Source organism: Bicyclus anynana, chromosome 7, assembly GCF_947172395.1.
Source record: "Bicyclus anynana chromosome 7, ilBicAnyn1.1, whole genome shotgun sequence".
In the NCBI taxonomy this organism is placed as follows: Eukaryota; Metazoa; Arthropoda; class Insecta; order Lepidoptera; family Nymphalidae; genus Bicyclus; species Bicyclus anynana.
The window spans coordinates 16,126,300-16,144,547 of NC_069089.1; the positions used below are offsets into that span (position 1 = coordinate 16,126,300).

Sequence of the window (18,248 nt, forward strand, 5' to 3'; positions counted from 1 at the left end):
TAGGAGTATTAGTATGGGTCGGCATTATCGACGCCCTGAAGAGCTTTTTAAATTGGTCAAAGAATTTTTTAAATCCTTGATGGTTTGGAAATGAAAGCGTAACAAACAAACACTTTCGAGAAGTTAGTAAACATCAATAGTTTTAATTTCAGAATTGTTAACCAACTTGAGACTTTGAATTTTTGCGACTACCTACATATCTCGAAAAAATGAAGGTGTTTGTTTGCAGATAAAATGTGTCCCGGGAAACAATTTCAGTGGATGACTTGGGATTATCCCAGAAGTGTAAATACACCGAAAAACATGCGCGCGCGTGCTACTAGGCTTTTTTTACCCCTCCGGGAAAATTTTGTCTTGGTCATACAGTTTCGGGGAATGGGGCTTCTAAGCAGCTCTAGTTATTTATATTATATTATCATTACCTAAGAGTATAAAATAATAATTATGTATATTTGGAAAACACCTAAAAATGCTGATTTCAGAGAATCTCTTTGATCAGCCTTGAACTTGAACACTAAAAGGAGAAAATAAATAAAACACTTTGGTAATTATTATAAATGTTTATTTTAAACATCTTTGAAAATTATGACTAACAAAATAACACAAAAATAAAATAATAGTTTATCGTGTTGCTAGTCCAAAACAAAATGAAAAATGGCGACAATTTCTCTCTTAATAGATAACACAGACTAAGGAAAAATAGAAAATAGATTCTATTTGAATCTCAAGCTAGGGCATTTATTTCCTTTTAGTCTGAATATTTATAATATAGACATATTTCTAAATCTAGCGTTACCATATAAAATCTACAAGTCTTATAACAAAAATAATGTTCCAAAAATCAACTTTGTCAAGGATTACTGCACTTGACTAGTAGGTACATTCTTATATCACAGCCGGAACTAACAACACTAAAATATTATCTTCACCAAGTGTTACAGTCTTCTGTGTTCACTTTCACCAACAATTACCTAATTATACAAAAATATAGATAATAATATAAATGTACATATTTATTTCTTTATAATATGTAAAAAACCAGAACATGGTAAGTAAATGACCTAAAAATCTTTTTGTTACCATCTGGGTATTTGGTTGCTGTCAGCCGAAATGGTTACAAAGTTTTCTGTTCAGAGTAACCAGGGTGATGGCACCATGGTCAGTAAAATACCCATATTGCATTGATTAACTATTAAAGGAGATACTTAAGATACCTACATGGTTAACGGTATAGAGTGTAACCTATAGATCCATACCTAACGCTCAACGTCACTATCGAATCATAATAAATAAGTTTAATAATATACTCAGAGGCACAATTACCCGCCCTCTTTAATATGACTAATTTTGAAATATGATTATTTTTGCCTCTGAGTATACAAATAATGCAATGCATAGTTTGCGGAAATATTCATACCTGATGACAAGGGAGCCTCGAACTGTAATCAGGCTCACAATCTACTTATAGTAAGCTGAACTGGCTCGTCGCCCATAAATCAATTATCTCGCTTGCACTTACTGGCCTCATGGAGATGCTTAAAGTTCGGCCGCTCAGAAATTGCGTTTCTGACACCTGTCAATGTCAATATGATATATAAATATCATAAAATAACCATAATAACGAGTAAAAATTTAATAATTTTGCCAACTTACAATAACCGTACCCACATAACGTTCATTTTGGGAAAAATGATTAAGAATTAATATATTAACTAATATAATAAAAATTTTAATAAAAAAATTCAACCGACTTCCAACTCAAAAATTAACCTATACTAAAAAGCAAAAAATAACATCTTACCTATGTGCTACCTTCTGATCAGTTTGAAGGCGGTGCCAAGCCAGTGATGTTTTAATTTAAGCCGTTTAAGTTACAAAATTTCTGTGGTTCTTTCAGAAACGGCTTTAATTAAAACATGACACTGGATTGGCACCGCCTTCAAACTGATCAGAAGGTAGCACATAGGTAAGATGTTATTTTTTGCTTTTTAGTATAGGTTAATTTTTGAGTTGGAAGTCGGTTGAATTTTTTTATTAAAATTTTTATTTTTTAATTTTTAGTGTTAGCACACCTACTGAGTGTGAACAAAAATTAATAAGCAATTAGTTGAAACGTAATTTTCTTCTGATAAGTATCTAAGTCCTACAATCCCAATTTTAAAAATACTACCTTAACTCATATACAAAATTTCTTTCCCCCTTTATCCACACGTAATATGAATATTCAGAAAAACGTGAAAGGTGACTGTCCTCCGTCTTCATCACCAGACCCCTTATGCAGTCACAATCTATATGGTTGGAAAGTTCTCATCAATACAAATTTATCAAGTCCAAACACAAGGTAGCTACTGTGAACCGTTGAGGAGTTCTCTTAACTGTCCTTCGCCTTCATCATCAGACCCTTAATACAGTCACAACCCATCTAGGTGGAAAGTTCTCATCAATACAAATAAATGAAGCCCAAACAAAAGGTACCTGCTGTAAATCGTTGTCGAGTTCCATCGTCTGTGTTTCGGCTCCATCATCAGACCAACTCCAGACCTTCATAAAAGTGTAGTGGTTTAAAATACCTTATGGAAACACTAACAAACGCACTAGCCGTCTCTACGATTTTCGAAAGTTCCCCTCGATTTCTCCAGGATGCCATCATCAGATCCTGACATGAAAAAAATGGGACCACCCTGGAATCAAACCCTTCAAAATAAAAAAAGAATTTTCAAAATCGGTCCACAAATGACGGAATTATCGCTGGACATACATAAAAAAAAAAAAAAAAAAAAAAAACATACATACAGCCGAACGTAGAACCTCCTCCTTTTTGGAAGTCGGTTAAAAAGGTGACATTGACAGGTGTCAGAAACGCAATCTCTGAGCGGCCGGACTTTAGTGATGGGCATAACTTTTAAAGAAATATATCGATATAATCGTATCTTGTAACTTGTTCATAAACTTTAACGAGATAACAAAAATTTCATGTTAAACTATATTTTTAATATTTTATAATCAATACCAAATACCACATTACACCGGTAGAATAAGTTTCATATGCAAATGGAATGTAAAATTATTTAATTTAAGCAAATAATATGTAACAAGTATAATGTAGTATCAACATTTAAATAAATATAATTTCTTTACATTATATTACTTTACAATAAGAATAATCTATATAGGTACCTACTTTATACAAATTAATATATAGAAATCTCTGAAAATAATTAAGTTGATTTGTATTTTACCAACAATCTGGTTGAAATGCTTAACGAAAATTGTTTGTAGTACTGTTCTATCCTACGTTTTCTATTTTCAAATATTAAAAAAAAAATGTGTTATGCTAATTAGATATCTAAAATCTGTGACTAAACATAAAAAAATAAGTTAGCATTTTAACAGATTGATAGTAGTTAACACGTACCTAAAAACGCTTCTAATTTTAAAATAGGATTGTCCTCTCCTCAGAGGAATTACTTGTTAGCTGGCATTCTAGATACTTACTTATTATTTAAAATTTTGGTAAGAATACAATACAGAATACAGTACATGGACAAGATGAATGTGTAATCTATAATCATTTCTGTTCATACAAAAGCTCATAAATATTAGAAATTGGAAGCGTGAAACCAGTTCTAAACAAATAAGTATATTCTTAAATTGGTCGCATTTATAAAAATCATATATGAGAATAACTATATCCAAAAATTAGACAATAATAAATGTTTTGCCGTTTTTCTTAGTAATAAATTCGTTCTTACAGCACCCCTTATTTGCCGACACCCTGCTTTGAATTTAAATCAGCTTTCATTTTTATATTACACTTAGACCCCTATTCGATACGCATTTAAATAATGACCATTAATACACTGCCGAGCTATATCTTAATTATTTTTTCTTGGCATCTCAACACATAGGATACACAGTACACACAATGTGTTTGTGTATTGTACACAGTTTAAATAAGAGTGCTAGACATCGTTTTCACATTTCCTGTGACGTCACGTCATTTCCTAGACCGTAGACAGAAAAGTATATAGACCGACAGAAAGCATACATTTCTTTCCGTAGGACTATGTAAATATATATGCAAAGAATACCAGCCTTAACTTGTTAAAATTATAAGTAACCAGTCAGCTTAAAATATATTAATGAAAAAATGGTTCAGTTTAGTATTTTGGGATGTCGAAATGTCAATTTTAAACTTACAGAACACAAATTATCTTATTAGACTTCTCTGTCTACGACTCATGCACAGTCTCACAACGAATTATGGTCCGAGGCGAGTATTATGTTTAGTCGAGGAATGACTATTACTTGCACGTCGAGCATGTATGTGCGTGTGAATCCAGCTTAAACAAAATCTCTACAGATAAATGTTGTCAAGGTACCCCCTTATCAAACAAAAAAGGTGCACGGCAGTGCACAGGACAAAGATTTACAGCGATATTCCTCAGGAAATCATGTTATTATTTAAACATTTAAATAGGTACGCGGCTGTACCAGCAGCATTGTACGAAATTAATTTTTGGCACATATTTATATTTTATTTAATTAGACATAATCGTATTACATGTAACTGAGGTTATAGATGTTGTTTACGACTAAATAGACTTACTTAGTGTAGGTTGATTTAAACTCAAGTTAGTTAACTAAAGTTCCAATCAAGTCAAATACATAACGAAACCTGTGAAATAAAAGCTTGTTTAATAAACCTGCTATAACTTCTGTGTTAAATTTTGCTTTCATATCCAAGATAACTTGCTGAAACTGACGAATTTAAAAAACTATGATTTCATTTGAATCGGCGTCAATTAACTTGAAGTAGCGTGGATTTGGCTTTTATAGCAAGTATTTTGTTTTATAATCCATTGTATCCAAAGCTTTAAGGTTGAGGTGATTAATCTCAACAAACACCATCAATTTCAGTTATGATGGCCTTTCGTTATGCACTTGTCAACTAATCTTATTACATAACACAAAGAAGACAGAAGACGGTACTCTACTGTCTACATAAATTAACACAGTCTCCTGCCTACACAGGTTGTCAGTCCTCTGTCCACACAGGGTGGCACAGTTCTTAGTCTACACTTTGTTGACACAGTCCCCCTGCCCACACAGGTCGACACAGTCCCCTGTTTGTACAGGATGACGCAGTCCTCTCTCTACACTGGTCGAATCAGTCCTATGTCCAGACAGGCAGGCACTGTCCCCGGCCTACATAGGCCGCCACTGCCGCTCGCCCGGCTCGCGCTTGACGTGGTAGTTGAGGCAGGGGAAGTTGACGTGTATGGTGACGGGATGTAACGCCGTGATGGGCCGCGTGTCCGAGTCCATGGTGCCGAGTTGCCGTGCTATGCAGGTGTAGTCTACGCTTAATGGCACATAGTATTTTCCTGGAAACAAATATAAAATATGTTGAATTACTTTTACCCTCAAACGAAACTAGCTAGCGAAAGGTCTAATCTGGGTCTGATCTGAATGTAAGTAAAGATTTATAAAACCAATACATACCTAATGAATTGAGAGCGAAGACTGGCACGTACTGAGTGGGTGGCTGAGGCTTGTCATAATGGTGGTTGTGCGGAGACTCGCTGGACGTGTCCTGGAAGTGATACGTAAATGGGTGATTAATATATTGTACTACACTGACCCGGAGATATACTAATATTATAAATCGTAAGACTTTGTATGTTTGTTTAAACGCGCTAGACACTGCAACTGCCAATCGAATTGGAAAATTTGAATGCTAGGTATATGATAGCTAAACACATGAGATCTGCGGCGAAGCATTCGACACAGTTTCAGTATCTTGCCGTGAGGCGCGCCATTCGTGCCATTGTGCGCCGCTGCGTCGCATCAGTCATCTGTATAGTAGTAGTAAGCTGCTTTCCGTGAGGCGCGCCGTGCGTCGCATCAGTCATCTGTATAGTAGTAGTAAGCAGCTTTCCGTGAGGCGCGCCGTTCGTATCGTTGTGCGCCGCTGCGTCAATCATCTGTACAGTAGTAGTGAGCTGCTACCTGTGGCGAGGTGTCCGGCGCGTCCTCGGTGGAGGTGGAGGCGGACGTGGATGCAGAGGGCGGTGCAGGCTTGAGCGCGCGGCGCCGCTTCAGCATCTTGCCGTGAGGTGCGCCGTTCGTGCCGTTGTGCGCCGCTGCGTCAGTCATCTGGTACAAAATACACAAAATATTTAGAACTCACTATAAGCGACAGTCTTTGTTTTTGCGTAGCTATATAAAGGAAAGATAATAGGGGAGCGAGAAAGCGGGCGGCAATAACCAATGCCTGTGAGGGTTACATTTTAAGCATACGTTTCACCATAACAAGCTGATGGACTTCCACTGCTGGATTATATAGTCGGAGGATTAATTTCAGTCAGTAAAATAACAAGTGCAACTGTCACTGAAATGTTATTTTACCAGTAAAATGACGGCCGCGTGGCGCAGTGGGTAGAGACCCTGCTTTCTGCATCCACGGCCGTGGGTTCGATTCCCACAACTGGAAAATATTTGTGTGAAGAGCATGAGTTTTTTCCAGTGTCTGTGTGTATTTATACATTATATAAGTATTTATATGTAGTATATAAATGTATATGAATATTATAATATCAACTATCTTAGTACCCATAACACAAGCTACTTTGTATGCTTACTTTGGGGCTAGATAGTGATGTGTGTTGTTTAAGTATATTTAGTAGGCTTTCATTTGTGCCAACTGGACACTGATTTATTTATTTAAGTGCAACTGTCATTGAAATGTTATTTTACTAGTAATATGACATTTCAGTGACAGTTGCAATTGTCATTTTACTGACTGGAATTAATAATCGTAACTATAGTCCTATTGTAAAAGCTGAAGAGCCTGCATTGAAATGGTTAATATAAATATAAAAGGAATAAGGTGTATGTACAGCTCGCGCGGATCTACTTGCCAGGTGTCAAGTTAATTCGCACGTGTTATAAAGGACCATTGAAATCTCCCAAAGCACAAACAACAGAACACAAATAAAGTGCTTGATCTACTTCTTATATCTGTGGTTACCACCACCAAACCTATGGCATGCATGACAAACATTTAGCATTTAAAAAATCACAAAGCTGCTGATAGCTAGGGTTAGGGACTCTATGGTTACAAATGAAACGAATCAAAGTTCTGATGTACCTCTGTGTCCTGCGATCTGCTGAACCGCCTCTCGATAGAGTTCTTGAACTTGTAGGAGTGCAGGTAGTCGTCGTTGTGGTCGAGCTTGCGGACCTTCCGCAGCGCGTCGCGCGCGCGGCCGTCTAGTTGCAGCGGCTCGGTGGCGCCCTCGGCCGGCACTTGGTTTTGTACTGGAAGTAAACACCAGCTTTACCCGACTGTGCGAGCATACGACTACCTCGTAAGCTTGTCATCCTTATCAGCCTATTATAAAGGCCTACTACAAGGCAATTAAAGACTACAGAGCCTTCAGTGCCTGAAGATGAAACTCTTCGAACAGTGCGTGTTGCCAGTGATGGAGCGAGCAACGCTTGGACTTTCTCTGCATGGCCGAATCAGAAATGAGGAGATACGCAGAAGGATCAAAGCTACTGACATACAGACTGACACTGACTGAGTCAGCGAGTCGCGATGCTGAAGTGGCAATAGGGCAGGGCACCTAGTTGGAGCAACCCCATAGGCCCCAAAAATAGGGCCCCACTACTTTCTAAACTGGTTAGGCTTTATCAACTAAAAACTAAAAATGTTCATCAGCTCTTTTTCGTTTTCGAAATTTTCTAAGTTCAGCTTAATCGCCATTTTCTGGTAAGGATTAACGGACCCCGGGGTAGCCACGCCATTGATCACTGTAGTCTGTGTACTATAAATAAGATCGATGGAAACACTTAGCTTACTCAAAATGCCTTCAATAACTAGTTATACCTCTTTCACATTCCATGGGGTAATGCTGTCCAGAGGGTGGATCCTGCTCATAAGGTTCAGGTACGAAGGCGGGCGGCAACTCCGGCCTCTGGATCACCTTTACGGCGTATCCATGGGAACTGCTCGAAGAACTCGTCGTCTCTGAAGATGACGTCCCGGGATGTGTTCGCGTCTTCTCTCGCAGCATCACATCACCTGGAATCGACGGAAGAGGATTGACGTGACGAAGGGCGAGCCAACTATCTTTTAACATATCCCCTCGATATTGGAAATGCCCGAAGACACCTAAATTTAGAAATATTATCTATGTACATGTAATGAATGAATGCGTGTTTCAAACTGTAAAGGAAAAACTTACCTGAAGATATTCTTAATTCTCTACGTGTGTGAAGGCTGCCAATCTGCATTGGGCCAGCGTGGTGGACGATTAGCCTAACCCGTCTCATTCTGAGAGTAGACTCGTGCGCCGAATATGGTTAAACTTGTTAATAATGAATGAGATTCTTGAAAACGAATAGCTATTCCAAATTCCCTTTAATATTTGATTTTTCCTCGAAAACACAGCCCAGGTGTCGATCTATAGATTATTAGTAAAGCAGGACAAACCTGTTACTCAATGGCCAATAGACAACGTCCTCTGCAATCTGTGGAGAGACAACTGCGATGGTAGTTTCAGACACCAACCTTTGGTGACGCCATCGCAGTGCCGCTGCAGATGCGTGGCGAGCTGCACGCAGAGGCCGTCGGCGGGGGAGAAGCCCTGCACATCGACGAGGAAGCGGACGGCCTCAGCCACGGCCTCCTGGTAGCCTCCGCGGAACTCGTCGGAGGCCTGCCGCTCCGCCGCTACAACAACCGCAACGCGCAAGATGGAGCACCTCTGGCGGCGGGGACTCGCGCAAACATTAGCATCCTTCAGTGTTGTATACGACAGATTGATTGTGCACAACGGCTGTCCTCGCTTTTTTACGCACCTACCTACATACCTATTTTATTTTGAAGCCTGAACTTTCGCGAAAGATACTGCCTGAATACGGGCTTTCATTATGTGTTTATAGGAACTGTATCTGTCTGGCTCGATAATAATAATTAGGTTTTGCCTTGTGATACGAAACTTAATTTATTTTACAACTCTATCCTCAAAATTTCGCCAGAAATATTGCCTGAATACTATGTGGCTATAACTGCATCCCTCTGGCTTGATAACAATTAGGTACTGTCTGTCTTAAGGTTTACGATACAAAACTGAATTTATTTAGCAACTTTACGCTTGAACTCTCGCGAAAAATTACTGATTAAGACCTCCAATTATGTGGCTATGAACTGCATCTCTCTAAAAGTCCGTGAAAGCTAGGTTTAAAACTTAACTTATTTTACAATTTAACGGCTAAAGTTTTGCAAGCAATATAAACTAAACATGACCTTAATATTGTGTGCTAAGGCTGTAAAGACATTACGACAAGTAAGTCCACTTATTTTAACAATTTTACGCTTAAACTTTCTCGAGCAGTATTATGTATGTTACATGTGTCTAAATTGTATAAAATTTCGCCGTTATTACATATTCGCGACAGGTTTACTGCTCACTGATTAATATTCTAAGCTCGTATCGTATTCTCGTATTTTGCTGGTTTTGTAACAGAGCGATTGAGCGTTTGCTAGACTTCCGCAAAAACTACCATATGACGAACCAACCAGATACCAAATTGATGGTATATGAATAACAATCTCCTATAACAGAGAAATATAACTCGCATGGCATGTTAACCATCCTGTTAACACGTTCGCTGCAGCACTGATATTTCTGTACTGGAAAGTACAGAAACTAAAACTTTATGTGTTGCGGTACGAGGTCAGTTGACCTCGTAACTCTTGAAGACGCTAGGCGTACGAGGTCCATTGACCTCGTAACTCTTGAAGACGCTAGGCGTACGAGGTCCATTGACCTCGTGACTCTTGAAGACGCTAGGCGTACGAGGTCCATTGACCTCGTACCGCAGCGAACGTGTTAACTGCTCTACATATAGCTACTCGTACTTGTACCTATACTACAGCCTTTCTTGATGAGTACTGTTTACCAACAAAGAAATTAGAAATAAAGTTAGAAAACGCATGTCATTTCATAACTTATTTTTTAAAATTATGTATGGTTTGTTTATAAAGTGTTCTAAGCTTATTAATCAAATTTATTTTCATTAATTTAAGAACAAGTTAATTATATATTATTATTAGGTGTGAAATGGCTAGTGATTTATACCCTCATTTTTAATTTGATTGTTGGTAAACAGTATTCACCAAGAAAGGCTGGAGTATAATTCTATTTCCACCAGCAATTTTAACCCTGCTAAAATACACAGCGTCTGCATAATACACAGATGACCCAAAACAGATCACAACCTAGTATTTTATAGGTAAACTGGTCAAACGCCTGAATTTGTGTGAAACCAAGGTATGAATTATTTGCAAATAATATGTGTGGCCAGCAAAAATTGTAATCTGAAAATGTGTAAGTCTTTTCTTCGCACATATTTTCTACGCGATATTTGGCTAACATAACGTGGAAAGAAGCGAGTACAGCCGTTGTATTTTTAGAATAAAACATTATTTCAATAGTAACAAAACGAGCATGATCAGAATAAAAATTTAAAACATGTATCCGTTTTGCACATAACAAATAGGTATTCATGATATATGCAGGTTACTTACTACGTTAATAATTCAGATGTGAATCAATCATGGAGCGTCGGCTGAAGAAAACTAAGTCACAAGTCTGACTGCCTACCTACATTCCTTGTATGGATACATCTATAATTTTAAAGGTACCTATAATTTTTTTTCTATTTATATATAACCAAGCAGATGGTTGTCAATTATAACACCTGTAATCCTAACATTTGCCTCAGATACACACCATGACATAACTCTAAATGAAATAAAGACATATAGTAAATAGTCAACCAATAGTGGCATAATTGAAAATATTGTTCACTCTTTCGTCCTATCGCTGAGAAACAGAGAGAGCGATATTTTCAAATGCTACGCGATAATATTATGTCATTGTACGCATCTTAGGCCTACTGATGGTAAGTGAAATAGGTACCATAAATAGATTTAATTATAAGAAATTAAATATCACGCGTCTCAAACGGTGAAGGAAAACATCGCGAGGAAACCTGCATACCAGAGAATTTTCTTAATTCTCTGCCTATGTGAAGTCTGCCAATCCGCATTGGGCCAGCGTGGTGGACCATTGGCCTATCGGTCTGAGAGGAAACTCAAGCTCAGCAGTGAGCCGAATATGGATTGATAATGATGATAACTTATAAATAGATCCTTGCAGGTCATGCAACGAACGTGTCCTATAAAACTGTCCTTTTTTACATGGGAAATTTCTTATGGAAACTTTCTTCACCCACGGTCCTCTGACCCGTCGCCTGATGACTGGGCTACGGGAACTTTTCGTAAGCTACTGCAACCTACAAAACTGCCTTGTGTCAACCTGAGGCGCAGGTGTTAAGGCTCCAATCATAGTGGTTTAAGATCCTCCATATGGAATATATACCCTCATACGTTATTTATTTGGAATAAGAAATAAATGATAGAAAATATTCACATTGACACATTGCAAATACGTTGCCTAGTCAAGTTGTGGCCAGACACGTTTTAAAACAAAATTTAAGAAACCATGAACTAGTTGTGGAATGCCCTTCCAGCTTCTGTGTTTCCTAACACTTATGATTTGTGCACCTTCAAGACAAGAGTGAATAGGCATTTTCTAGGCAAGCGCGCTCCAACCTAGACCTCATAATTGCTTTCTACCAGGCATGATTGTAGTCAAGCGCTAGTCTATTACGAATAAAAAAAAAAAAGATCAAAGGCTACTTAATACAGTAAAATTAAGCATAAAAGAAGCTTTCGTTTGATATATTAGACGATTTAATAACTGATGAGGTTATTTGTATGACATTAATTAACTGTTTATATCTGGCAACCCCACAGTTACAGTGTGAAAGCTGGCAACCTTTACGTTTTCAATTCTGTTGGGTATATTATTTTATCTAGTGTACGATATTTATTAATTAAAGCAAAAAGGGAAGTAGATTAAATAAATTTATTAAAAAATAATCATATGATTTAACTAATTTGCAATGTGTCAATCTAATTATTTTTTATCATTTATTTCTTAATAGCTGACGCCGCCCGGTTTCACCCGCGTGGTTCCTGTTCCCGTAGCAATACGGGGATAATATGTAGCCTATAGCCTTCCTCGATAAATGTGCTAACAAAGTCGGACCTGTAGTTCCTGAGATAAGCGCGTTCAATCAAACAAACAAACTCTTCAGCTTTGTAATATTAGTATCAATTAAATAACAGATGAGGGTATATATTCCTTATACCGGATCTCGAACTATAGGTACCCATCCCGCAACCTACAGAAATAAGCATGACGGTAAAGAAGTTGTTGTTTTTCTCTATTACTACCCTTATAACCTAAATATAAATGTATCTGTTTGTCTTTTTGTAACGTGTTTATCAATTATGTGGCAATAATGTAACTACCAGACCAGTGTGCCTAATGGCAGTTTTCAATGTTTGCATACTGTGACTATCGCGTAGCAGTAAACTAAAACAGCGCCATCTAGTGGCACTACTGCACAACTGTTTCAATTCCTTAGAAATTCGCGTTTACGGTTACGCGATAGTCACAGTATCAAAACATTGAAAACTCCCACTAGGCACTCAGAGCCAATTTAGAAAATATAAAATATTTTGACTCGATCTGGGAATGGAATATATGACCTATTGAATGCATTCACAGCATTACTAACAACGCCAAACAACGATATTCACTACTCCACTGATACGCAGGATATCTTACTAACCATTAACACGGTCCTGCAAGAACTTGAGATGTCTGATTGCCATTTCAATGATCTCTGTCTTCTCCACCCGGCCTCGGCCTTTCTTGAGGTACTCCGGTGGTATGAGGCGCGAGAGGTCGGCCAGGCAGTTGTTCATGCGGTCTCGACGACGCTTCTCTATGATCCGGTGGGACATAGGGTCTTGCTGTAAACAAAGGAGATAATCAGAACTATGTTGAACTTAGACTATTAAAAAGAATGGACCTGTTTCGCACCCAAATTCAAAAGAATCAAAAGAATCGATTCTTTTTAGAAATCGTTTTTATTACAAATTTGATAAAATTATCGTAGAAATACTTACAAATGAAACGTTACTCCGTCTTTTACTGAACTACAAGTTTTTGGCCGTTTTTTATGCCATTCAACTACACAAACCGGCATTTTTAGGGAGGTCTTTACACGACGAAAACGATTACAACAATGAAACATCGATTCTATAGCAACAGTTTTTATAAACGCGTTAGATCATTAATTCTTAATCTTTGACAGAGGGGTAACGGTTTACGAGGCAGGTCCTTTCTTTATAATGGTCTAAGATGTTGAAGCATAAAGTGGTTAAAATATTATGGATTTTATGGTTTAGCAGAATGGTACTCAACCTTTTTCTCAAAGGGGCCACAAACACGTGTTAGTTAGTCATGGTGTTGCGGACCGCAAAAAATCAATAAACTATTTCTTAGGTTTTCGCAAAAGGAATGATAATAGGTTAAAAGACGATAGGCTTTTATAGATTGTATATAAATTAAGAGTATGCTAATAGTATCGTCTCTGAAATTAACTACGCGCAGGTAATATGTACAGTGCACATTAAAAACAAAAGAACGTCAACGCGCGGGGTTATTTTTCAAAATGGTTTGATTAATACCAAATGTCTTAGATGGACCAACAACAAAAGCCTGGAGGGTTGACAGGTTGAGTGTCTAACAGGACTATTGTTGTTAATTTATTTTAAATGACCCAGTTATGGCCAGTTCTCTCATTGGAGAGGGTATTTGAAGCTTATATCAACCATGCTGCCTCAATATGGGTTGGCAGACTCAGGGTGATAATGTCTGACCCAGTAACGATCGATGTCAATTAAGTCGACAGCTTAACGTGCTCTCCACGTGATATAACTTGGGTTTGTAACAGTAGTACTGCCCCAATTCAGGCTATGAATTATTACTGAAAAATTCCAAGAATAAAGTCCAGCTAACGGTGGCTACAAATAGTCAAAGTGCTTGTAAACTAATGCCCGGTCCGCACGACAACGGCACGGTTAAAAAATTCGCGCCAATTTTTGTTCACACGTTCAACAAAACTGCACAAAGAGACTGCGTAGATTGTGCAGTTTTATCGTTGCGGTGTGGATCGGGCATAAGCCTACGTGAAATAAACGAATTTTGAATTTCGAACGGAATAAAGAGTATAAAGAGTAAAAATCGGGCATATTCAGTATGACTTGCCCTCGAGACCTTCCCCTTCTTGAGGTACGCGCCGGGCGGGTACTCCGCCTCGTCCTCCGACGGCGGCGCGTAGCCGTGCGCCTCGCCGCGACCGAAGCCATCGTTGGAGTTGTAACTGGAACAAAATAACAAACAGGTAAGATTTTTTTTAAATCTGCAGACCGCCAACGGATTGACGCTTTCGAGATATGATGTTGAAGGAAAAAGCTCCGGATTTAATGCATTGCAAACACCGAAGTGTGACTCTGTTTATAGGCGATGGCTTTCCACCTACCATGGGCTCTCAGACTAAATACATAAGGACTAGTATCGCACCCAAATTCACTAACAAAATTTAAAGGGACGAGGTGAATTCACACATTGAAAATATTTAACACCAATAAAAATATATGGCGTCCTTACACTAAACACAACTATAAATTCGATTCGCAATACACACATGTATATTTTTTACACAGATTGCCAAACACTCGTTACACAGAATATTTGATTATTTGATCGATGTTTTGCTCTTCCGGCTTAAGAATGGATAATTTTTATCCGTTGATATTGTTTTTTGTTTGTTGATCTTTAAAAAACTTACCAATGAAACGTAACTTCAGTTTATAGTACACTAAATAAGTTGTTGATCGATTTTTATTTCAAAGACACAAATCAGCATTTTGAGGGAGCCGTTTACACGGCTAAAACGATTACAACAATGAAACATCGGTTCTATAGAAATAGAAGAAGAAGAAGAAGAAGAAATATACTTTATTGTACATTAAAAACAAAAATAATCAATAACTTATAATAACACTTAGAAACTAATGTACAAATGGCGGTCTTATCGCTAAAGAGCGATCTCTTCCAGACAACCACTGTGGAAGAGAAAAAAAAAACGTAAGCACCGATTCGGGTATACGCACACAAAAAATAAGAAAAGTTAAGTAATTTAAATACATAAATAATATCCAATAATACATAATAATAATACAAACAGACTATACTTAACTACATCATACATATATACAAAGAAATACATATATACATACATACATACATACACACATACATACATGAAAACCTGCAAAACATAAAAACAAGACGGCATCTAAGGGAAGACACAAAAGAAAAATAAATAAACAAAATAATTCAAAAATAATTAATAAATAAAACATACACATACAAGCGTAATTTGGATTAATAAGTTATATTAAAAGATCAGGGAGGAAAAAAGTACTGATCTTATACTTTGACAGAGGGGTAACGTCAAATACGTCTACTCTGGATTACATTTTAATATATTCTCCTTTCACACAATAGAGACCCCAGACGGCCTAGTGGCAGTTTGATACTGTGACGATCGCGTTAACGTAAACGCGAATCTCTAAGGAATTGAAACAGCGCCATCTAGTGGCACTACTGCACAACTGTTACAATTCCTTATAAATTCGCGTTTACGTTAACGCCATAGTAACAGTATGAAAACATAGAAAACTCCCACTAGGCACACTGTTGTCCAGGGGTCCTGTATCATTGGTACAGCTGATAGGAAGGTAGATTTTTAACCTGATACAGACGGAAATATAGCATTGACTTGGCGGCAATAGTACGAGAATAATCAAGTTGGCTATTCATTTTAAAATTCTGAAGAAACTAAATAGTTTCTAGAACACAACAACTTGATACATAGGTATCGAGTTACATGATTTCCTGTCTGGACAATCGACACGTGATCAAAGAAACAATTATTCAAATATGAAATTCAGAATTCAATACCGTAGATACAGGTATGTGCGTTTAGTTCGTTTGAATTACAAAATGCTTTTATGGGTCTTTAAAAACACAAGACCGTGTTTGTTTTAATTTATTACTACTAAATTGTACTATTACATCATTATCAACCCATATTCGGCTCACTGCTGAGCTCGAGTCTCCTCTCAGAATGAGAGGGGTTAGGCCAATAGACTACCACGCTCAGCAATGTGGAATGTCCCATTCGATCCGTTGCTGCTTCATATGAGACGCGGAGGGTATTCTGGACCTCCTGGTCCCGGCGAGTTCCAGATACCCTCCCGAGAGTGCCGCGGAGGATGTCTCTTGCGCGACCTTCGGGAGGGATGCGTAAAAGCATTTCCCAGTGAGAAAAAAACAAAATAGTCCACCACGTTGGCCCAATGCGGATTGGCAGACTTAACGCAGAGAATTAAGAAAATTCTCTGGTATGCAGGTTTCCTCACGATGTTTTTTCCTTCACCGTTTGAGACACGTGATATTTAATTTCTTAGAATGCACATAACTGAAAAGTTGAAGCATGCCCCGGGCCGGATTCCAACACACACCCTCCGGAATCGGAGGCAGAGGTCATATCCGCTGGGCTATCAAGGCTCTTACTTGTTATTATACTACTTAGCGGACCCGGTCAAGCTTCGTTTTGACAAAAGTGCACTTATTCTCTATCCCTACTCTACCCTTCTATACCTCTACCCCTACCGATTGACTCTTAAGCGTTTGTATGGCAAATAGAAAAGGACAGTTTTTAGGGTTTTCCCGGAAATCATTTGATTTTTTCTCACCTTTTAAACCTTCCCTATACCTCCACGCACATTTCAAGACCAAGACAAGATAAGTCCGTTAAGCCGTTCTTGAGTTTTAGCGAGACTAACGAACAGCAATTCATTTTTATATAGATAGATTTTATATAGATAGATAGATTTGGCTTTGCAGCGCCTTCAAACTATCTAAATGTTAACTTACCTATACTAGAAAGTCATCGTAACTTCTTGTTCATTATCATTATTCATCATCGGAATCATCATCATGATCATCCGTTGCTGGATTTAAGCCTTCTGAAAGAACATTCTACTTCCCTAAGCTCTCTGCAGAATTTACGGGATACTTGATCACGTGTGGCTGGCTTATGAGGCCCATAGTTACTCATAAACATTCGTTGGTTGGTAGAATTTTTTGTTGTCAAACGTGTGCCGACCTTGAACATATGCCCGTGTTATCAATAGTTCTCGTTCCTCATGTCTAAGTCCACGTGAAACTTTACATATGGCACCAAAAACGCCTCACATGTCTGGTTTACCATAAACGGCGCGCGTGACTTTATAAATATTATATTTTCACTAACCTTGATGAATTTTAATGCTAACCGATCATTTTTTTGATGGAAAATATAGTTTTGCTCCAGAAAACACAACGTTTTCTAGGTGTTTCATGTTTTTATTTGTCGAATAACTAGCAGATGCCCGTGACTTCGTCCGCGTATAAAACACTTAACCTTCGAATTTCGAAGATCTGGGAGATCCTCCGTCCCCTTTTATTGTAAGCCATCATGAATCTGACTATCATATTAAAAATATATAATTATCAGACTACTTTTAGAGATTAGGGCGTTTAAGCAGACATATACAAACAAACTCCTTCTCTTACTAATATTTGCAGGTGTCTACATGAGTATCTATACATATATGAAATGATGAAATAAAATTATTATTTTTATAGGTAGGTAGTAGTAATTTCCTTTCCTGAAAGGTTTATACCTTTGACACCAGCATGTTCCTCTTACCTGCACCACAATAACAATAAATACAGTTTTTTTGATACTAAATTAACTGTTATAATAATACTATATTTTTAATGAAAAACCTTCAAAGAAAACTTTACTTTACTTTAATATGAGTATACTTTTTATTGATAACCCTGAATGTATTGAAAGGAAAATCTTTACGACACTTTCATAAGTGCGGTAATTTTACTTGCAAATATAATGGAATCTGTAAATATATAAATGGGTCGTAGTATACATTAATACAGATTAAACAACCTAAATACAGAGTTTTTACGGATGTTAACATACATAAATTGTACCTATCTGAATTCTGAGCAGAGAATCGTTAAATATTATAATTATCGCGTTTTATTCTTCTATATTTATATTTACTTTTTTTTTGTATATTTTATAAATGCACGTGTGTTAAATCATGCTGTAGATAGCTT

General features: G+C 37.5%; 1 protein-coding gene across 2 annotated transcripts in view; it reads right to left on the reverse strand.

The window, feature by feature from the left end:
- Positions 1-551: 551 nt before the first annotated feature.
- LOC112047231 (transcription factor cwo) overlaps positions 552-18,248 on the reverse strand; it is a 47,991-nt gene continuing 30,294 nt past the window's right edge. Inside the window, exons 2-9 of one of the 2 annotated variants that reach the window (XM_024084268.2) lie at positions 14,271-14,376; positions 12,778-12,961; positions 8,579-8,740; positions 7,895-8,089; positions 7,154-7,323; positions 6,013-6,159; positions 5,506-5,596; positions 552-5,387 (exon numbers count right to left, since the gene is read on the reverse strand). In XM_024084268.2, coding sequence (XP_023940036.2) covers positions 5,209-5,387; positions 5,506-5,596; positions 6,013-6,159; positions 7,154-7,323; positions 7,895-8,089; positions 8,579-8,740; positions 12,778-12,961; positions 14,271-14,376 — 1,234 coding nt within the window. In that variant the 3' untranslated portion in view covers positions 552-5,208. Of the gene's footprint in view, positions 5,388-5,505; positions 5,597-6,012; positions 6,160-7,153; positions 7,324-7,894; positions 8,090-8,578; positions 8,741-12,777; positions 12,962-14,261; positions 14,377-18,248 lie in introns of both variants that reach the window. The other variant, XM_024084267.2, reaches the window with a different exon arrangement.